Here is a 23,252-nt window from a genome sequence, read left to right as displayed (position 1 = left end):
ACCAGGGCTAGCAAAATCTGAGTCTGTTAGCCAGTGACTGCAATCACACCCTTTTGTTTTTCCAACTGAAAGGGTTGCTTCACTACTTTTTATATTGATGGCGTATCATAAGTATAGGTCATCAATATCATATCGGTGGGGGTCCGACATCCAGCACCCCTTTTGATGAGCTGTTTTCGGTGCTGGCGGTAACTAGATATTACCAGATGAGCAGCTAAACAGCAATATCTCCATCACCTGTGTAGTGGCCGCTGCCGTGTACTGCAGATCTGCTCTTCAGATGTATAGCTGATCGGTGTGGGTGCCTGGTGTCTCACTCCCAAATCTGCTATTGATTACCTATTTTTAGGATCGGACATGTTGAGTTGAATCTCCACTCCTAATCCTTTTGTTCTCCTGGGAAATTACACACTTTCCCCAGTGAGAACACATTCATGCTGGGTTTATGCTGAGCATGCATGTGTATGGGCAGGTTGGGAGGAGGTGAAAGCTGTTGGCCATCAGTTATCTAAGAACCATGGACACTTTAAGGATCATTTTGAGTCCCCAAAGTCGCAGAGGTGACATCATGTAGAGGCATACAAACTAAAGGATTTAAAAAAATAATAAATCCTGTACTATATTAAGAAACCGATATTGTTTGGGTATTGTGTAGTTTTTCTCTTTGATATGTTATATACAATCACCTGATTGTTACATATTTTACAACTGATCTTGTCTTGTTGTAGATGGTGGACCCAACCTTAGCAGAAATGGGGAAGAATCTCAATGAAGCAATGAAGATGCTGGAAGATGGACACACGTGAGTATTCATGGTTTATGGTTTGCTAAGTTGGCTTCAGAAATGTGTAATACCATCATTAATGCTCGTTATTTGAGGCTTGGACTACCTGGTTTTTGATCTCGCAACGTGCAGAAATTCACTTGTATAAAACTGACCTCATGTAGTATTTGCGAATTGTGGAGTGATGGTGGTTGGAGAACGGGAAGCTAACAGTCTAGACTCAATTTCTGCTGCATTATCCAGTCCGGCGGGAGACCTTAAAGACTATGGACACCCATGATGTGGAAAACTTAGTTTTGCATATGTTCCTTCAGTTAATAATATTGTCCTAAGTTTCAGGCAGAAAGATTCTTTCTTTAATTTCCATACCCCCTGATCTGCAGTTTAAAGCCTGTGCCAGATTTCCGAGTTTTCACTTGTGGGAGTGTTTCTCCAAGTAATGTAGGCTGGATGTGAAGTCTGTGTGTATCAAGGGTGATGCTCTCTTCATTATCTTCTTCATTATCGCATGTAACAGCACAGCTTCTATTCTGTACTTATTTGCTTTTCATGGGTTTTCCTCCTTTTCTATAACCCAGTGTTCCCCAACTCCGGTCCTCAAGAGCCACCAACAGGTCATGTTTTCAGGATTTCCTTAGGGTACTGTCACACAGTGCAATTTTCGTCGCTACGACGGCACGATCCGTGACGTCGCAGCGTCGTATGATTATCGCTCCAGCGTCGTAGACTGCGGTCACACTTTGCAATCACGGCGCTGGAGCGATGCCGAAGTCCCCGGGTAACCAGGGTAAACATCGGGTTACTAAGCGCAGGGCCGCGCTTAGTAACCCGATGTTTACCCTGGTTACCAGCGTAAACGTTTAAAAAAACAAACAGTACATACTTACATTCCGGTGTCTGTCCCCGGCATCTCAGCTTCTCTGCACTGTGTAAGCACCATAGCCGGAAAGCAGAGCGGTGACGTCACCGCTGTGCTCGCTTTCCGGCCGGCAGGCGCTCACACAGTGCAGAGAAGCTGAGACGCCGGGGACAGACACCGGAATGTAAGTATGTACTGTTTGTTTTTTTAAACGTTTACGCTGGTAACCAGGGTAAACATCGGGTTACTAAGCGCGGCCCTGCGCTTAGTTACCCGATGTTTACCCTGGTTACAAGCGAACACATCGCTGGATCGCTGTCACACACAACGATCCAGCGATGTCAGCGGGTAATCAAGCGACGAAAGAAAGTTCCAAACGATCTGCTACGACGTACGATTCTCAGCGTGATGTCTGATCGCAGTAGCGTGTCAGACACAGCGATATCGTAACGATATCGCTAGAACGTCACGAATCGTGCCGTCGTAGCGATCAAAATTGCACTGTGTGACAGTACCCTTAGTATTGCACAGATGAGAATTCCATCATCTAGACCGGCAACAATTCCATCACCTGGGCAATACTAAGGAAATCCTGAAAACACGACCTGTTGGTGGCTCTTGAGGACTGAAGTTGGGGAACACTGCTCTAATGATTGGACACTGTGTTTTCTGTACTATTATTGGCTTCTGCCAGGATTATCTGAAGCCCTCACCCTGCTCTGCAGGTTTCTCTTACCGAATCCATTACGTGTCATTTACCGATTTACCTAACCACATTTCTTGTGAAGATATTCAGGTCAGGCATCTCTTATTATAAATGATATTATTTAGGAAGCCTAGTGTAAGCGTTTTCTTTTTGGGTGAGGTGGAGGAGTCATAATGAAATGCTCGACCACATCCTAAATACTCGCTCTCTTTCAGGGGTTTAATGTGTTTTCATCATGTTATAAATAGGTCGCCAGAAGAAGAGAGAGACCCTAAGAAATATACAAGAAAAGATATACCAGGACCGCTTCAAGGAAGGTGGGTAGTGACGGTGGTGTCGGGATATTGTGTTTCAGTCATAAAAACTCCGAAACCTTGAACTTTTATGCTTTATTGGCCAAAGTTTTCTTTCCTGTTTTAATCACAACTGTTTCCTCTCTTCCCTATGAACGATTCTCTAGTACGAGGCGGCCTCTTTTAGACTTGCTTGCAATTAAAGGATTTTATTGGCAGAACACGACCAATAAAAATATTCTTTTCCATTAATGTCTGTGACACAATAGTTAATTTGTGGATCCAGTTGGATGAACATGTAAGGTGGGGTAAAATATAAAGGTGAGAAGAAAACAGATGACAAGCATTGGACCGATTGCTGTTTCTTCCAACCCCTTCATAAGCATCACACCAAGGATTCGGCAGACCCAATCGTTCTTTTCCCTGCATTGCAGATTTTAGTGACTTTAGGCCACCCCCATAGACATACTAGATGCTCTGCTGCTTAGTTTGTCAGTTGGCTAGGACTAGAAGTTGATATTCCTAAATGTTTTTTTTTTTTTAAATTCTTTTATTTCAGCAAAAGAGGCACTTGGACCTCCAGTGGTCCGACCTGCCCCCCATGTACTGCTGTATGGTGATCACACTAGAATAAATGCCTTTTTGTAGTCGGCTCTGTCCCCCTCTTGTGTTGGTTGGCATGAAAGGAAGGGAGCAGAAAGGAGAATCTTTTGACACCTCCTTGAATTGTTCCAAAGGGACTTTTAGATGTAATAATGCTGGAGACTCCAGGGAAAACTCAATTAATGGATATTTTTTTTAATAAAGTGCATACATGTATATGTCTTAAAACAATTTCCTTTCCAGAAATTAGAGTTTGCACTACACAACTGATGCTCTTCCTAAAATATCTAACAATCGGGTCCAAATGTGTCTACTGCCAGCTGCTATGTAACACTAGTCTCATGGGACTGTTCAGACCCAGAGGGCATATCTAGAAGAGCACAGAAAATGTTTACTACAAAAGGCACTAAAAAAAATAGATGAATCTAATTGGCTGCTGTAAGCTGCACCAAAACAACTTATAATTGTGACATCCAAAAAATCAAGAATTGCTAAAATATTTTGCAAGCTTGTTGGTGATCAGACTGTATAGTCTGGATCCTGCATCTGTCATTTACTGCCTTTTTACGTTGCACGGGGTGCTCAAATCCGGGGGAAAACCTGTGTCAGAAATTGACATGTAATGGATTTTATATCCTCACTACTGGTCACGCTAAAGATATGTGTTTTCAGGACACAGAGCTGTGGATACTTGGAATTAAAGGGCCACTGTCACCCCCCTCCAGCCGTTATAAACTAAAAGAGCCACCTTGTGCAGCAGTAATGCTGCATTCTAACAAGGTGGCTCTTTTAGTTTTAGGTTCAAGTATACCCAAAATAAAGCGTTTTGATACTTAGCCACAATACCGGTCTTTAGCCAGGGAGGTGGGTCCTCACTCCCCAGCTTGAACCGCTACTCTGCAGTCACTCCAATCTTCATGGGCTTTCGGCGCCGCCCCCTCAGCGCTGTTTACGTTTCAAAACCGGCGCCTGCGCTGTGTACTACTGTGCTGCGCAGGCGCAGTAAGCTCTTGCCGTCTGACGTCCCAGCCAGGCTTGCAGACTGCGCCTGTGCGGGCAGTGCGGCCACCCACCTTTGGAATCCCAGCCCCGCACTGTGCATAATGCATAACACAGTGCGGGGCTGGGATTCCATGAAGATTGGAGTGACTGCAGAGTAGCGGTTCAAGCTGGGGAGTGAGGACCCGCCTCCCTGGCTAAAGACCGGTATTGTGGCTAAGTATCAAAACGCTTTATTTTGGGTATACTTGAACCTAAAACTAAAAGAGCCACCTTGTTAGAATGCAGCATTACTGCTGCACAAGGTGGCTCTTTTAGTTTATAACGGCTGGAGGGGGGTGACAGTGGCCCTTTAACCGAATTGTCTGGGGAAGTGCATTCGAGAGAATTGGTGCAGCATGAGAGAAGTCTTGGAGACTGGATTTGGGATTTAGATTATAGAAAATGTTAGATCTTTAGAAGAACTGAGAGCATCAGTAGTATGATAGAGATGAGAGAGGAGATGTGGGTTGGTGCAGAACTGTGGATGAGACTGATATGATTGTGATGTACTCTGTAGTGGAAGGGCAACCAGTGCAATGCAGATGTAGGGTACAGATGGAAGAGATATAAACCCAAAAAAAAGTATTCACAGGAAATTGTATACAATGTAAACTTTTATTGATAAATGTTAAAACCTGATTACACAACAATAAGGAAAACAAAAATAATTACACAAGACCTAGTTATACAAGAAAAGAAGAGGTTAAACAACGAAATATAAAAAAAATGATATGTGAGAGGGTAGGATATGTCACCCAGATTGGCAAAAAAAAATCAAAACAATAATACATCCATAGTAACAATCAAATTTTATGGGGGCTGCTGTACAAGCATTAATCAGTATCAAATATACGTACATTAATTGATAATATAAAGTGCATAATGCTGTAATTAATTGATGCAAATACTAATGACCTAATGTATGTTAGAAATAACATTTATCTTTCTAAAAAGATATTGGATAATATGGCAAGAAAAGTTACTGTATACAGTTTATACATTTCTATTCACAAAAACAAGGAAGGGGCATAGTGCAATAAGACATGTCAATTGCATGAACAGCAGTCACCACAAGGGTAAAATATTAAAAAAAACTATTTCAATGGAAATAATTCATAGTAGTAGTTTGATACCAAACAGTGACACACGCCACTGGCCCCTCACCGCACTCCAGCGCGTGTTTCTCTGTCGCTTCATCAGGGAGTCATTAGTATTTGCATCAGTTAATTACAGCATTATGCACTTTATATTATGAATTAATGTATCTTTAATACTGATTAATGCTTGTACAGCAGCCCCCCATAAAATTTGATTACTATGAATCTATTGTTTTTATTTATTTTTTTTGCCAATCTTGGTGACATATCCTACCCTCACACATCATTGTTTTATATTTCGTTTTTTAACCTGTTCTTTTCTTGTACTATGTCTTGTGTAATTATTTTTATTTTCCTTATTGTTGTGTAATCATGTTTTAACATTTATCAATAAAAGTTTACATTGTATACAATTTCCTCGTGAATACTTCTTTTTGGTTTATGCTTTTGTATTTTGGTATTCATGGTACAAATTAATAGATTCTCATTTATGGGATTTCTTTTCTATATAGGGTTTTTTTTTTTTTACAGATGGAAGGGAGCCTGACTCTAGGATCAGACTGTATTTTCTTGCATAAAGACTCTCTGTAAATTCTGCACGGAGTGCTCATATCTGGGTGGTTGGGGGGGGGGGGGGGGTTTGGGAACTGGTGTCAGAAATTGACATGCATTGGATTTTATATCCTCACTACTGGTCAGTTTTTCCATCCAGAAAAATCCTACATTACATGATTTGCTACTTAACAAATCCAAAAGTCTTTTCGGTCTTATTGTGACCTACACGAAACCTCATCGGTCACCTAAAAATTTGCTTCTATGACAGTCATTGAAGTCGCAGCAGGGAAGAAAGAGAATCGTGAGACTCGCGCTGCAGTCTGTCATAGCGTGACTTGATGTGGGAGGGGCAGTAGTAGAGACATGTGATTGGTCAAAGCTCAGCTGATCATACCCAAATGAGGACTCCGCCCCCTCTGCACAGTTAGAGTGAACTGTCACTAGTGCATTATGTATATGATAAACTTTACTTTTATCCTTATATGAGAAGATGACACTGGGAAGTAAGTGTTAAAGAAATGTAATATTAGAGCCAGTGCTGCCATCTTATTGTGTTTGTGACATCAAATCCCTCAAAATAACAAAAGCCCCAGGTCATTTTAAATGGGTCAGTGGTTTCCTATTGTTTGCGATGATGTACAGAACTCTACGGGACGTGCTCTTGTGCAATGGTCACAAAAAGTGCCGACGTATATAGGAAAGATGTAACTCAAACAACACAGAATCCACTGTTTGTTTCTTTTAGGCCATTTTGATTGATTAATGTGATGAAATATTTGGTGCTGATTTTATCAGACTGGTAGCAATGTCTAAGGTTGGCTTAGTTTTATAGCATGTGCGGCACAACGCCAGCGCTGTGATCTACAAGACTGATGTAGTCATGATGTGATACTCTTATTATTATCAACTTTTTGCTACGGGGTCGCTCAATGACTGGAGTCCAGAGGTAGCATGCATATCATTACTATGTCATTTCCCTTTAAATGTGAATCTTTGGCTTTCAGCAGCTGCCACCAGGACAGATTTTGGGATCTTACGACGTATGATTTGTGTAGAATTAGCACCACAATTCCGCAGCAATTTACAGCACAAAAGACATGGATGAGATTTCTCCTTCGCCTCTTTGGGGGACACAGACCGTGGGTGTATGCTGCTGCCACTAGGAGGCTGACACGAAGTGATACAAAGAAAGTTCTCTCCTCCCCTGCAGTATACACCCTCCTGCTGGCTCTCAGCTAACCAGTTCTTGCTTAGTGTCCGTAGGAGGCACATGGGTCTGGTTCAGACCCCAACGTTTTTATTTTATTCATTACTTTTCTGTAAATTTTTATTTTTTAATTAGCGGAGTGAAGGGGGCGACGGTTCCTTTCAAGGTTCTGATCTCCCTGAATCATCAACAGGCGAGCATGCGGAGTATACCTCCCCGTACCTCTCCTGTGACTTGAGAAGCCATGCCTGAGCTCACTTCAGGGGCGACGGTTCCTTCGAGTCCTGATCTCCCCACACCATCAACGGGCGACCATATGGAGTGTCACCTCTATGTATCCTCTCCTGGAGCCAGACCTAATGCCGGACAACTAGCCCTGTCCACCCGGGGGCTGAACTCTGTGGATGTACAGAGGCCCCTCTCTATGGCGTCCGAGCAGCCCCCACTGTCCCACCACTGTGAAAGCAGATGGCACAAGGAGGCGGACGGTTCCTCTCCACCTCCCTAACAAATGGATAATGGATTGAGGTTTATCCCTCTATTCCTGCACCTGCAGCAGAACAGTAGAGTTCGCGCACTTCCTCGGCGCTGAAACCCAGTCATCGCGGAAGCTCCACGCCGGGACGCGCACCGATGGTGAGTGGATCCAGTCAGCGATGGGCCTCTGCAGCGGGATATTCACATGCTGATAGGCAGCCTCAGCTTCCCTGTGGCCCGCCTCCCTGAGGTAACGCTCCGGCCGGCTGCAAATTTAGCCCCCGCTTCGGCCGATGTGTAGGCCGGAAGCCGCGCCTGCACTATGGCGCGCTAAGGCGGCTCCTCCTCCCTTTTTCTGGCGCTGCTTCCCTCGGCAATGCTGGTATTGCTCACGCCGGCTGCAGAAATTTAGGCCCCGGCTTGGGCCTATTCATGGAAGTCACGAGGCTCCGCCCACATCACGTCTGTGGCTTTGCCCCCCAGAATTGGCACCTCTCGCTCTCTGCGAGACTTTACCACCTCTGCAACTCCACGTGGCCATCTTGGTCCACCCTGCCAACACACACAGGGGCTATGGTTTTGTATTAAATGGACACAACGACTCTGCATCCGGTAAGGAAGTAACTGCACTCTTCCCCTGCATCTTCCCCCTGTACTTAACATGACCAGTATTTCCTGCCTTGACCCGTATTCCGTGGTCTAAAAGGCACATGACCCGTATTCCCTGGTCTTAAAGGCGCATGACCAGTATTACCTTAGCTTAAAGGCACATGACCAGTATTCCCTGGTCTTAAAGGGACATGACCAGTATTACCTGGTCTTAAGGGCGCATGACCAGTATTCCTGGTCTTAAGGGCGCATGACCAGTATTCCTGGTCTTAAGGGCGCATGACCAGTATTCCTGGTCTTAAGGGCGCATGACCAGTATTCCTGGTCTTAAGGGCGCATGACCAGTATTCATGGTCTTAAGGGCGCATGACCAGCATTCCCTGGTCTTAAGGGCACATGACCAGTCCGAAGCCGGTCACCCTAAATGAGCTTAGGAGCCCTCCACCGCCAATCCTAGCTTATCCAAGAGTACCTAGTTCCCTGAGTAGGTTTCATCACCGCCGCAACCCATGGATTCTCTGACGAGATTGAATCCCCCCGTGAATCCTCTGTGGCTCGGAGTGCTCGCAGGACCAATTTAGATGGTCTCTTTCCTTCATGCAAGCCGTCGGCTAGCAGGGGCCGTAAGTATTCCAGAAACGTGCAGGTGTCTAGAAACGTACACGCGCCTAGAAAACGGAAGTTTCATTTCCTGATCCCTCACCAATGATTTGCTGAGAACAAGTCTCTGAATATGGATCGGATATTGCCTTGGTTCTGGACTCACCAGAACTTCAGAAAAGGATGGATTCGCCTATTTATATCATTAACCAATCTCTGTAGATTGACGAGGACTTCGGTTCTACTCTAGATCACGCAGTGTCCCTCATGAGGAAACTAAACTCCCTCGCAGAGCATCTGCCATTCACCCGGACAGGGAGCGTCTGGATAAGCGATCCACTGGACAGAAACCTCTGCAATGAGCAGAAAAACACACAAAACTATGGGGCTGCAGCATATTCACACAAAATGCTACTAGTGTATATATATCCCATAGTACATCTCAGGACACATGTAGACACACTGAAATCCAAATAAGGAACACCACAAACACTATTCAGTGCAATAAAGTCCAATATCAAATAAGTATATTGCAAAATTATTTATTAAATACATCAGATCAAATGACAGGAACAAGGCTAAAAAGTGACAGATCATCTCAATACAAAAACGGCGGTGAGAGAACACATGAGAACCCTGAACAACATCATATAGTTCTAATCAGTAGTAGCCCAAACCATGATACACAGTGGCAGCATATTTAATCACATACCTAATGGCACAGCAGGGACACATGCGATCTCCCGCCCTCCCCGACGTGCGTTTCGGAAGTACAACTTCCTTCCTCAGGGGGAATGGGTGAGGAGGCATAAGCATGTATAAATATAGCCCAAGGCCGGAAGTATGCGCCGGCCGATAGGCAAAACACCACCCACCCACAGGCGCCGTATCCGACCGCCGACGCCAGATCACATGGAGCCCCATGTGACCAATGCGTCAGACAGCGGGCGGAGCCGGAAAGTGAGATAAGGTGCAGCCCAGCGAGCAGCGCATACCGGTGGCCATCTTGGTCTAGGGCAGCAGCCAATTGTACATATATTAAGGTGCATGCAAGCACCATCATGCGGGCAATATAAAATAAACCAATGAACATCCATAGTATAGCCCTAGGCCAAAGGAGTGCACCGGCCGACAGGCAAGCAGCGCCCACCTGGAGGCGCGGCCCAACCACGGACGCCAGATCACATGGGGCCCCATATGACCAACGTGTCAGATAGCGGGCGGAGCCAGAAACCTCTGCAAGCGCGGTATCCTTTTTCAGCCAGTATGCAAACACGCGGGGTGTTCCCTCCACGTATACTCACCTAAGCTGTGAGATGCCATGCCTGGTCTGATTCTTAATGGCGACTGGTCCTTTTAAAGGACACCGATCTCCCCACACCAGCAATAGACGAGCACATGGAGTGTCGCCTCCATGTATCCTCTTCTACAGCCAGGCCTAACGCCGGACAACCAGCCCTGTCAACCCAGGGACCATAACTCTGTGGATGTACAGAGGCTCCCTTTTTTGGCGTCTGAACATTCCCTCTGCATCTCCACTCTTTAGCAGATGATGCAAGAAGGCGGACGATCCCTCTCCACCTCCCTATTAAGAGGATGGCGGATTGAGGGTTCATCATTTTAACTCCGCACTGTCAAAAGAGAGCGGCGATAGTAAGAGACGGTTTTTCCTCCGTCTGCATGCAGCCGCGCATTCTGCCACTTGACATATTAACCAGGTAGAATCTCCTGTGGTATACCTACCAGTATCCCTGCCCGATGGGACATCAATTAAAAATACAACGGACTGTCCGATAGCAAATCTAGTTTGTTCCATCTTGCGGCCTCCAGTTCAGCGCTCTACCCTCCCTTAGCCGCCGCATGTGTTGCTAGAGTAATGGTCTCTTGGTCAGAGACCTTAACTATTTTGGTTTCCTATAGACCCAACCAGCAGTGGATCAGTTGTCCAGGATAGTCTAGATCTAAGGGATCTTGGTTCCAAAATGGGGACCGAAAAGTAAGAACTACCCTGAACCTCAAACTTCTATCAAGCTTGACAAGGTCCCCCTTCTTCGGATGGAGTTCCTCCGCTCAGCCATTACTTCAACGGAAAAAGGTGGAGTTTCTGGCATCCACCGACATTCGAGATGCTTATCTTCACATTCCTATGTTTTCCCCTCTTCAAAAATTCCTTCGCTTTCCCTCTCGCGAACAGCATTTTCAAATCACGACCTTGTCCTTCGGCCTTGCTACCACACCCAGTGTGTTCGCAAGGGTTATAGGGCTGTCATGTTCCTCTTGCACCCTAGAAGCGTGGTCGTCTTGCCCTATCTGGTCGACTTTCTAGAGACTCTTTCAGCCCGGCGCTGAGTTGTCTATATCTCTTGCGATACCCTCTCTCTCCTGAGCTGGCAGCTAAACTTAGACAAGTTTTTCCTCATTTCCAGCCCAGCAGATATCCTTTTTGAGGATGATCCTGGAATCTTCCAGAGGGTTGGTGATTCTCCCTTGAGACAAGGCCGTGGCCCTTCAACAGGGAGCTCGCACACTTGTTCACTAATCCCCTCATTCCATTCGATTTGCTAGGAGTGTTCTGAGGAAAATTGGTGACCACAATGAAAGCGGTTTCCTTCGCTCCTCTCGCTTTCTGCAGGTCAATCAGGCTTTCAGAGGGTAGTCTCTGAGCTCCTTTCTCATCCAGGGAAGATACTTTCTCCCGGCTCAATGGTTTATTAGTGACTACCGATGCCAGTCCTCTCCTCCTGATCATAGTTCTGGGGATCCAAACGGTACAGCTAGTTCTACAGCAGGTCCACTGCCTTCTGGCGGGTCACCCCATCCGATTCAATCGGACAATCCCACGTCTGTGCCATGCATCAATCATCTAGCAGGTACCCACGGTCAGGCGTCATGGCCGAGGTACCTCACATTCTCTGTTGGGCCACAATCTATCATTTGGTGATCTCGGCACTACACATCTCAGGAGTAGAACTCTGGGCGGCGGACGCCGTCAGGGTCCCGCCTCATGTGAGTGGGAACTTCACCCGGAAGTCTTCCATCAGATCTGTCTTCACTGGAGCACTCCAGATGTAGGTTGGCTGGCATCCAGACTGAACGCCAATGTACTCTAAGTTCATGGTTGGGCCTCCAGGTCCAAAAGCCATCGCAGTGCATGCTCTGGTTCTTCTGGTACCAGTTTCCTTAACCCCTCTTCCACTACTTCCGAGATCTTTTCGGAAGCAGGAAGGGCCCCAGTGATCCTGGGAGATCCGCACTGACCATGTCAGGTTTTCTCGTTTGCGGAACTAGTATTTTTCTGTCTTATTGCAACAAAACTGCAAATATGGACTTCCTCGCAGGGAGTCTTCACATGTGGTTCTTCCCTATCGCATACCGTTAGATCTTTGGGACCTTAATGATCCTGGGAGTCTTACAGTAGACTCCTTTTGATCCAGACAGACTTTACTATCAGGGAAGGTCGCCCTTTTTTCTCTGCGATCTCCTCATCCTGACGAGTCTTCGGAGCTAGCCGCTCTGTTCTTCCAGATGTTTTTCCCTTATTACCATCAAGGCAAGGTTGCCCTCAGGCCATCCCCGTCCCTTGTTACCAAGGTGGTATTGTATTCCCACAGTTATGAGGGCATCGTTCTTCCCTCCTCTCTTTCGGCACCAGTCCACATAACGGAATGGGTTCCCCATATTCTGTACTTGGTGAGTGCTCTGAGTAGGTACGTCTCGAGGACGGTGTCCTTCTGAAGGTTGGACACTTTATTTGGGCTACCTCACTGTAAGAGGACTGCTTCCTGACGGTTACAGGAAGGGTTTAGCCGTTTCATCGGCTATGTTAGCTTGGTGCATTTGTTACACCATCCAGGAGTCCTTCCGTGTTAGATGTCAGCCTATCTCTCTATCGAGGTTTCTTGGATTCTAGGCACCAGGCATCGGCTCAGCACACCTGCAAGCCTGTGGGTTCATCCAGTCCGCATGCATTCTTGAAGCACTATAATTCCCAGACTTCCACAGATGTGAGTCTGGGCAGGCGGACTCTGCAGGCTGCGGTATCGCACTTGTAAGTAGCGGTTACACAGGGCCTGATCTGATGTTGTCCCCACCCAGGGACTGCTTTGGGACATCCCGCGGTCTGTGTCCCCCAATGAGGCATAGGATAAATAGGCATTTTTGTGTACTCACCGTAAAATCCTTTTCTCCAAGCCATTCATTGGGGGACACCGCTCCCACCCTATTATTAGCTTGTGATTGTTTTATAATTTGACATGCTATACTCACATATATATAATGTGACATGCTATACTCTCATATATTGTTATTGATCTACTGCTTTTGCACAGAACTGGTTAGCTGAGAGCCAGCAGGAGGGTGTATACTGCAGAGGAGGAGCTAACTTTCTTTGTATCACTTAGTGTCAGCCTCCTAGTGGCAGCAGCATACACCCACGGTCTGTGTCCCCCAATGAATGGCTCGGAGAAAAGGATTTTACGGTGAGTACACAAAAATCCCTATTTTCAGTATAGCAGAAAAGAAATCTGTGCACAAAACTGTATAAACGTTTTCCATGCGGATATAACTCTAACAAAGGTGGTAACATTTGCTGTGAATCCGTAGCAAAATCTACACGTTACATATGCAGATTTCACTGTGGATTTCTATAAAAAATCCACAGCAGAAATATTGTGCATGGTCTGCAGTTTTATTAAACAGGGAAGCCAAGAGATTACTAGAATTTCTCATGTATTTCTTTCTGTAAAGGATTTGGAGGATATTGGGTTTTTGACCAACAAAAAGCTAAATAAAGTATTTTGATTAAAGAATCTGCAGATAATAAATTGACTTTCAGCCATACGTTGGGTGCCTTGCATGTTAGTAACGCTTCTATCCTTAACCCATTTCAGTGGTCAGAACATGGTGAGCATTCTTCAGCTGGTGCAGACCCTTATGAACGAAGATGAAGAGGAGTCGTCGTCATCTGCTCGGTAAGTATCATGTATGGTCAGGCGCACTGACTTTTGCACACCCCTTCGTTTCATGTCTGTAATAGTGTAATAGGTCTAGTCTTAGGCTAAGCTAATTTTATTAAAGGGGACTTGTCTGTCAGTTCATGCTGCCCGAACCTTGGCTAACGTGAATCAGAGCCATTTCAGTATGGTATGGTATGGTTTTTTACTGAAATTCTCTGGCATTTTGCGAAAAACATGGTTTGAAAAGCCAGCCGAGGACTATAGAGAGAAGCGACTGTCGGATTCCCTACAATTACTGAATATTTGCCAGCCATTATGTAAGTGCAGGGTAATACTAATAATACTGTGTTATTATATAGCAAACATTAAAACATTTGGTTGTATCTGTCCATGTATTTCATGGACTATCTGTTGGAGCTCTTTTCTGCTGCTCATGAGTGGGGTCCTGACCAGTAGCTCCCCCTCTATTATGTCCATATACAGTATATAGAAAATGGTTGTCCTTAAATTGAAGCTCCGTTTAATAATTTAGGTAAATAAACTTTTTACAGTTTGTAGACCGGATAGCCTTATATTGGCTATGTATCTTTTGGCAACAACTAACCAAAATTTGGCCAAAAATGAAAAAAAACACTGAACTCCCCTATACACATTAGAGTTACGTCGGTCGATCCTGCCGAAATCGACAGGTTCGGCCGACGGTCTACTGTGTATGGGGACCTCCGCCAGCTGATGTTGGAGGAGATAATGATCCAGCATGTCTGACTGCAGATCTTTGTCCTCATAAGAGATAAACTGATGTCTGGCAGCAACGATGTCATGGAGAACCCAGGAGCACTCGATCGGCCAGATGAGTGCTCCTATGTGTGAGACAGGTGGGTGAGAGAGCTGCTGGGCAAAGCTTTTTATTAAAGTGTATGAGGGGCTTTATCAGTGCACAGCGGGGTACTAATTAGCTGGGTGAGGGACCTTTGACATGGCCGTGGTTCTAAACTGTACTGTTTCTCCTGGCGGAACCTACTGCCAGTGTAGGGAGTCTTAAAGTGTTGGATATTGACTAATGGGGTAATCGCCAATAATGGGTGGCACTACAGACATCTTTCTTTTTCTGCAGGAGAGCTGATTTGTACACACTGAGTTGTGCTGGAAATGTCTCATCCTTCCAGTATGCAACTGTTATAATAGGAGATATATAATGTACATATTGTACAGTAATAAGATTACAAGGTTGGCAGAAGGGAAATGTGAAGGTATTGTCCAAATTAGATGTTGGAGATACAGTGCCGTGCGAAAAGTATTCGGCTCCCTGGAACTTTTCAACATTTTCCCACTTATCATGCTTCAAACATAAAGATACCAAATGTAAATTTTTGGTGAAGAATCAACAAGTGGAACACAATTGTGAAGTTGAACAAAATTTATTGGTTATTTTACATTTTTGTGGAAATTAAAAAACTGAAAAGTGGGGCGTGCAATATTATTCGGCCCCTTTAACTTAATACTTTGTTGCACCACCTTTTGCTGCCTTTGACTTGGCCATTCTAACACCTGGATACGTTTATTTGTGAACCATTCCATTGTAGATTTTGCTTTGTTTGGGATCCTTGTTTTGTTGGAAGACAAATCTCCGTCCCAGTCTCAGGTCTTTTGCAGACTCCAACAGGTTTTCTTCAAGAATGGTCCTGTATTTCCCTCCATCCATCTTCCCATCAATTTTAACCACCTTCCCTGTCCCTGCTGAAGAAAAGCAGGCCCAAACCATGATGCTGCCACCACCATGTTTGACAGTGGGGATGGTGTGTTCAGGGTGATGAGCTGTGTTGCCTTTACGCCAAACATATCGTTTGGCATTGTTGCCAAAAAGTTCGATTTTGGTTTCATCTGACCAGAGCACCTTCTTCCACATGTTTGGTGTGTCTCCCAGGTGGCTTGTTGCAAAATTTAAACAACACATTTTATGGATATCTTTGAGAAATGGCTTTCTACTTGCCACTCTTCCATAAAGGCCAGATTTGTGCAGTGTACGACTGATTGTTGTCTTATAGACAGACTGTCCCACCTTCGCTAGATCTCTGCAGTTCATCCAGAGTGATCATGGGCCTCATGGCTGCATCTCTGATCAATCCTCTCCTTGTTTGAGTTGAAAGTTTAGAGGGACGGCCGGGTCTTGGTAGATTTGCAGTGGTATGATACTCCTTCCATTTCAATATGATTGCTTGCACAGTGTTCCTTGGGATGTTTAAAGTTTAGAAAATCATTTTGTATCCAAATCCGGCTTTAAACGTCTCCAACAGTATCACGGACCTGCCTGTTGTGTTCCTTGGTCTTCATGATGCTATCTGTGCTTCAAACAGAACCCTGAGACTATCACAGAGCAGGTGCATTTATACGGAGACTTGATTACACACAGGTGGATTATATTTACCATCATTCTAGGACAACATTGGATCATTCAGAGATCCACAATGAACTTCTGGAGTGAGTTTGCTGCACTGAAAGTAAAGGGGCCGAATAATATTGCACCCCCCACTTTTCAGTTTTTGATTTTCCACAAAAATGTTCAACTTCACAATTGTGTTCCACTTGTTGTTGATTCTTCACCAAAACTTTACATTTGGTATCTTTATGTTTAAAGCATCATATGTTGGAAAAGGTTGAAAACTTCCAGGGAGCCGAATACTTTCGCAAGTCACTGTATATATGCGTGATGTGTTCATGTTTTAAGGGCACCTGCTCCTCTTTATTTCATTTGCAGTAGTTTTGAAAATTACCTCTAGTTTTTTACAGCATAGCAAATCCTGACCTGACCAGCGGCCTGCCGAGAATTGCATGGAAATATGCTAGGAATTAATATTTCAGGTAGATGTCCCGCATTGGGTTATCTGTCTCCTTGTCTGCATACGGAGCGATTCCAGTATAAATTGTGCCGTTCTAGTAGCATGTTCTGCAGCCGTACCGCTCAGATGGCACAGAAGTGCTCTGTAATCCCATCCATTATTAGATTTGTGTGTCAGATTTACAGAGCTTATCCGCCACTCCGGTCCTGGCGGGCCTGTAATAGGTCAAGTAGTAATGATATATTTACTGAAGCTCGGAAACGCCAGTCATTGGGGCTGTGTCAGTGACTCATTGAGCTGCGCTATTATCAGCTATATTGCTACAGCATCAGGCAGGATGAAAGGAATGTCACTCATCTGGTTGGGGCCTTGGACTCGCCGGCTTTGATAGCCTGTTGCTGGATGTATTTTAAAAGCAGCAATATCTTATGCATAATGTAAATTGTATGTGCGTGTCATTATATTTTAGCCGAATTCAGAATGTCGGGGAGCAGGGTCACATGGCGCTGCTGGGACACAGTCTGGCGGCATACATCTCCGTGCTCGACAAGGACCGGCTCCGAAAATTGACCACAAGAATTCTTTCAGACACTACTCTGTGGCTTTGTAGACTATTCAGGTACTGATACTGTTCAGATCATTTATAAGCATGTTAGACCAGTCGGTACACACAGCCGCAGGCCTCCTGACCCGAACTCAACAGCCTCATAGAGACCTGCGGAACGTCCTTACCATGAAACCGGCCTAACCTGGCGCACCGCTGTCCCTTTACTACTCTCCTAGCATTAGGCTCTGTTCACTCACGTATTATAACTAGCTGTCAAGACAGCCACGGTGGCTTCATTTGTAACCATATGCTGGGGAATTCCATCTGTTTACCATATATTAGCATTTACAATCATATCCTCAAATGGTATGTTTCAAAATATTGCATCAGTGAAATATATAGTGTATTAATTTTTCCAGGCCCCCCAAGAGTAGGTTACTAAATAACTCTTATTTTCTCCCTGAGGAAGTGAGTGATGCGAAACACGTGTTGGGTAAGTGGTGTGGTGTGGTGTGTTCCTGGATATGAATATAACTATAGTAACACTATATATTTCACTGATGCAATATTTTGAAGCATACCATTTGAATATATGATTGCAAATGCTAATATATGGTAAACCATTCCACTGTGACGAATAGCCCGAGCATATGGTGTGTGTGTGTGTGTGTGTGTGTATATATATGTGTGTGTGTGTGTGTATGTGTATATATATATATATATATATATATATATATATATATATATATATATATATATATATATATATTTATATATATATATATTATATAAAAATATATATATATTATATAAAAATATATATATATTATATAAAAATATATATATATTATATAAAAATATATATATATTTATTAATTGCGAGATACAGCACACCGGTCAGCATGGTCTTTCACCAGTGACCACATTTTTAAAAAAAAATTTTTAAACCTCATTTTTTGTTAATATTTATTAAAATAACAGATTTGTCATTTTCTTGAGCTTTTCTAGACTCCTTTTTCTCCTGGATTGCAGTTGTAGATGGTGTAACCCGGTTGTTCATTGTCCTTACTATATAATTTTGCAAAAATGCAGTGTAGCCCAAGCCCAATGTTAATAGTCATATACTATTTTATTTACGCAAATTTTTGTTTTGAAGCAATAAGCCCAGAGTTTAGCTCTACCGCAGTCATGCGTATTACTGTACATAAGTTTTTATTGTTTTACAGGTATGAAAATGGCTCTGCCTATTATCACGAGGATGATCGCGAGGGCCTTCTTAAAGTGTGTAGACTTGTCATCCATTCCCGCTATGAAGACTACACAACAGAAGGATTCAATGTCCTCTATAACAGACAGCCTGTTATCTATATGAGTGCTGCTTCAAGACCTGGCCTCGGACAGTACCTTTGTAATCAGGTAGGAAACATTCACAGATGAAGTATACATATAGGCTGTGTGTGTATATAACCCAAAAAGGCATTAACAGTTCATTAGGCTTTTGACTAGATAAGATTGGATCTCCTTTAAATTAAAATTTGACAGGTTCCAGAGTATTTCAAAGAAATTACATTTGCAGGAAATCAATCTACTATGAATTTCAGTATTGCACAGCTTCTAGTTGCCCTGAAAAGATTTGTATAACTGTGATGAACGAACGTGCTCAGATAAGGTCTTAACCTAGCATGCTCGGGTGCTAACAGAGTGTTTTTGGCATGCTCAAACAATATGTTCGAGACCCCGCAGCTGTTAGACAGCTGCAACGCATGTGGGGATTGCCTGTTTGTTAGAGAATCCCTGCGGCTGTGTAACAGCTGCGTGGGGTCTCGAACACATTATTTGAGCACGCCAAAGACACTCGGTTAGCACCCGAGTATGCTCTGATTAGACCTTATCCGAGCATGTTCACTCATCACTAATATAGAACACTCCAAAGTCTCATAGACCTGTATCCAACCCCATTGAAGCTATTTAACACTAAATAGCCTTAGAAATTTCCGTGATCTCATTGTAAAAACAGATGGTAATCAGGTACTAAGCAGCAGCCCATTTACTAGCACAGGGCATTTACAGACTATTCATGTTTTTGTTTTTTAATTAAAAGCGGTCCAAAAATTTATGGTCAGTCTGAACACTGATTCTTACTGACTGTGTCGCTGTCAGTGGTAACATCATACTACTCTGCCTTAGACGAGTCATGTGCCATGTATTCCATAGTACCCCCTGCTTCTACCTCACTAATACACTTGATATAGGCACAGCAGGCCTGTATTTGGTACTACTTCTACCCTGGCTGGTGCCAGTGGTGGTGCTGCTGCTTGTGGCTCCCACATTCTTAGCCTTGTTGTGTGTATGTGTTTTTCCTCTCTTTAACACTTTGTCCATTAACACTTTTATCATACATTTTGTACAACACTAGTTAACTTCTGAGATTATTTTTAACCCAAAAAGGACGTAATATGAAGTATATGCTACTGTTGATAGGTACATGTACAGAAAGTAAAGCACGTGTGCAAAAGCAGACATGTACAGTTAAATGACTACAATGTTATCTTTTCTATTTAACAAAATTCAACCCCCTTCTCAGAACTGGCTTAGTAAGAAATACTAGGTAGGTATACGTCCAAAACGCTGGCTCCCCTAACGAGGTGCTGTATTACTCTGCTGTATACAGATGTACAATTTGCCTAGTAAAACCAATGTGTAAGCAAAAATTGTTCTCAACACAAATACTTTTGTGAGGTACACAGTCGTAGTTAAATGTCTGGATATTGGGAAGTTTTCTTTTCAATTTTCGAATAACAATTTATCCCCCCTTCATTCTCTACACAAGGAGAAACGTTACTTCTTGGATCCCGGGCAGACACCTCTCACCCAGCCAAACCAGATCTCACACTTTGCACTGACGAGGGGCAGTACTCTGAAACAGTGTCTGCAAATTGAGAATCTGGTTTGGCTTTTATCATGTGACAAGGCTCGTTAAAGAGTCAACAGTGACTTTTAGGATTGCTACTTCCAATAGGTGGCACTAGAGTTCTAGTCCTCTTCCTTCTGAGGAGACAATTTGTATATTTCCCAGAGGAGCATTGCGGCTTTAAGTCTCCTCATCTCGGCATGCTTAACATGTCACTCTCCGCAAGGAGAAACTATACTTCTTGGATCTCCCCTTCACAAAATGTATTGCATAAGAAATGAAAAAGCTTAGTACAGTTGCTTGGACAAGCAAGCTTTCTTTCTGACACTTATATCAGATTATTATTTTTTTCTGTGCCACCTGCTAAGAAAAGAAAATGTGTAATTGAAATGCAACAGGACAGAAGCTAGCTATAGTACATAATTTATCAATCACACTAGCACTGCTGCTGCTTTCACCTCTCATATCTCTCTCTCCCCCTATCAATTGAATCTCTGCATTATTCGGAGACTACTACCATCATCATCTTCACTGTAACAGTTCTACAACATATTTGCGTCTGGAGTATTTGTCCAATATTTACAGGCTTTCTCTACCTGACCCTATTGGATGAGCTGTGAGCTCTTACAATCTCTTACTGTCCTAAATCGCCCTCAAATGACTGCTGCATTCCTTGCCTTAACTTTTATACAGGCTATTACAGTTCCTTCTGATTGGCTGCACTACACCATACGATTTGATGGCTGCAAGGCATTATGGGACTTCCCTGTAATGTTTCATCTTTCAATGTTTTCCCCCACGCGGTCACGCTTGAGTTCATGTCAGCCTCTGTGACTGATGCAATCTTTTGGGCATAAGTTTCAGATCAATTCGATCATCTCTAGTATTCACATAATTGAGTATTTGGTCATTTTACTTCTTTTCGTTCCTTTTCAGCTTGGACTTCCGCTGTCGTGCTTGTGCCGTGTGCCTTGTAATACCATGTTTGGATCCCAGCATCAAATGGTAATTTTTTGGGGCTCTTCATTGGGGGATATAGGAAACAAGAAAAAAATAATGTGGCTATCTTTTTTTTGCTGTATTGAATGATTTTTTGGTCTATTCAATAGGCTATCTGTCATATAAAATGTGATAACCGTCTCCATTCTAACTATATAGTAGTAAAAGGAAACTGTCTGCAAGTTTTTCTCTATGTAATCCGAGGACAGCATGAGGTAGGGACCGAGAAACCGGTTTCAACGAGGTGTCACTTATTATGTTGTGTGCCGTTGTTTCCATACAATGAAGGTTTTATCACCAGGAGATTATCACTGCTCGTCCACAGTGCACACAAGCGCTGGTCTGGCCACTCCCCCTCATCTGATAAGCAGCTCACTGTCAATAGACAATGTACATACAGAGCCTTGTGTGGGCGGGTGCAGCTTTCTGAGCTCTGCTACATGCAACATCTTAAAAACTGTCACTACTTCTGCATCCAGTAAGTGATACATCGCTGGAATCGGGGTCTTTTTTCCTACATTATGCTGCTCTCAGATGAGGTAGCAAAAACCTGTTGACAGGTTCCCTTTAAGGAAGCTGTAAGATCATTGAATATTGACTAAGATGCGGGAATATACGGTTTACTCCATTTCTGTGCTATTCAGAGTAATACTTATAGAAGCCGCTAACCGACCAGCAGAGAATACTTGTATAATGTGTCCTCAATGTGTGACCTTAACAGTGCGGGTTATGGTTCACTGTGCAGGATTGTAACCCAAGATAGTGAACAGCTGACCAACATGATGGGCAAAATGGATGTTTGACCTCTGCTGGGGTCACGCAGCGTAATCCAGATTTGCACGGCTATGTGGCATCTCCTATTACTGATAGTCGCACCATACATGTTACCATTGTTTATAAACATACTATATAATCAGCATTTATCCCCGATCAGATACCTGTGTATACAGTATCTACTTGTACGCAAGAGTTGGTAGCAATTTGGATCTCGCCATAATTCTATGAAGCTGAAAAGATGAGAAACATTTAAATTCCGAAGTGATAATTTATTGTGTCTACTTGCATTGATTTTTTTTCTGTCTCTGATTCTAGGATGTGGCATTATTGGAGCGTCTTTTGAAAGAAGACCTGCAGTCCGGGAAGTTACCCCTCTTATTAGTGGCCAATGCTGGTGCGTTCATTTCTTTGTGTCTTGTAATACTTTATTGTTGCTTTTATTACTTACTAATGCTTATTAGAGAGAGTACATAATTGCACATAGCTAGGAATGCAGTAAATGTCCCTGTGGTGTGGACTGTAAAGGGCATTAGGTTGGCTAGAGCCAACTCTGAGAAAGAGTCAAAGGACCTCATTCTCGGACACACTTCTGGCAAATGTAGGTGGCCGACCGCTCTGGTGAACTATCGGCAAGGATGCAAGCCGATTGGCAGTCGTTTAATGACCCGATTATGTAGGGCCAACAAACGTGTGCACACAGAACGATTGTTAATGCGATCGTTCTGTCCTCATAGAATATCATTATTTTTGGCAGCACATGTCCTGTCAAGACTCAAGACTGATAATCTCTTAAGAGGTTGTCAAGCACTTGTTCATTGATGTCCTATCCTTACGATAGGTTATCAATGTCTGATTGGTTGGGGTCCGACACCCAGCCCCGCTGATCGGCTGTTATTTGCGGCGGCACCAGTCGGAAATACTTACCGAGCTGCTCAGTCTACTGATAGAGGCCTCGGCTGGGTGCTGCACATCTGCCCCTTATTGATTTGAAAAGGAGGTGGATGTGTAGTACCCAGCCGTGGCCTCTATCAGAAGAATGAGCAGCACAGCTAGTGAGTATTTCCAGATGACGACACAGATAACAGCTGATCGGAGGGAGTGCTGGGTGTCTGATCCCGACCGATCAGACATTGATGACCTATCCTGAGGATAGGTCATCAATGAAAAGGTAGTGGACATCCTCTTTAAGCCTGCTTAAACATAATGGCACCCAATGAACTAGTGTTTTATTCGTTTTTAGGAAATTACTGGCCTGCCTAAATGACCTGTGGTCTGAAATAAACTTTCCTATCAACGCTCCTTACTAGTGATGAGCGAGTGTGCTCGTTACTCGGGTTTTCTTAGCACGTTGGGGTGTTCTCTGAGTATTTTGGGCGTACTCGGAGATTATGTTCG

The 23,252-nt window shown here is 43.8% G+C and overlaps 1 protein-coding gene across 2 annotated transcripts in view; it reads left to right on the top strand.

Moving 5' to 3' along the window:
- The window catches only part of PDXDC1 (pyridoxal dependent decarboxylase domain containing 1), a 104,546-nt gene that overhangs the window by 42,653 nt on the left and 38,641 nt on the right, over positions 1-23,252 (top strand). For both annotated transcript variants that reach the window (XM_077275118.1, XM_077275117.1), the window contains exons 2-8: positions 729-802; positions 2,598-2,666; positions 13,721-13,801; positions 17,093-17,242; positions 18,397-18,586; positions 21,018-21,086; positions 22,173-22,251. In XM_077275118.1, coding sequence (XP_077131233.1) covers positions 729-802; positions 2,598-2,666; positions 13,721-13,801; positions 17,093-17,242; positions 18,397-18,586; positions 21,018-21,086; positions 22,173-22,251 — 712 coding nt within the window. The remainder of the gene's footprint in view (positions 1-728; positions 803-2,597; positions 2,667-13,720; positions 13,802-17,092; positions 17,243-18,396; positions 18,587-21,017; positions 21,087-22,172; positions 22,252-23,252) is intronic.

The sequence above is a fragment of the Ranitomeya variabilis genome, chromosome 7 (genome assembly GCF_051348905.1).
Source record: "Ranitomeya variabilis isolate aRanVar5 chromosome 7, aRanVar5.hap1, whole genome shotgun sequence".
Lineage (NCBI taxonomy): Eukaryota > Metazoa > Chordata > Amphibia > Anura > Dendrobatidae > Ranitomeya > Ranitomeya variabilis.
This window is presented reverse-complemented; position numbering and strand designations above follow the sequence as displayed.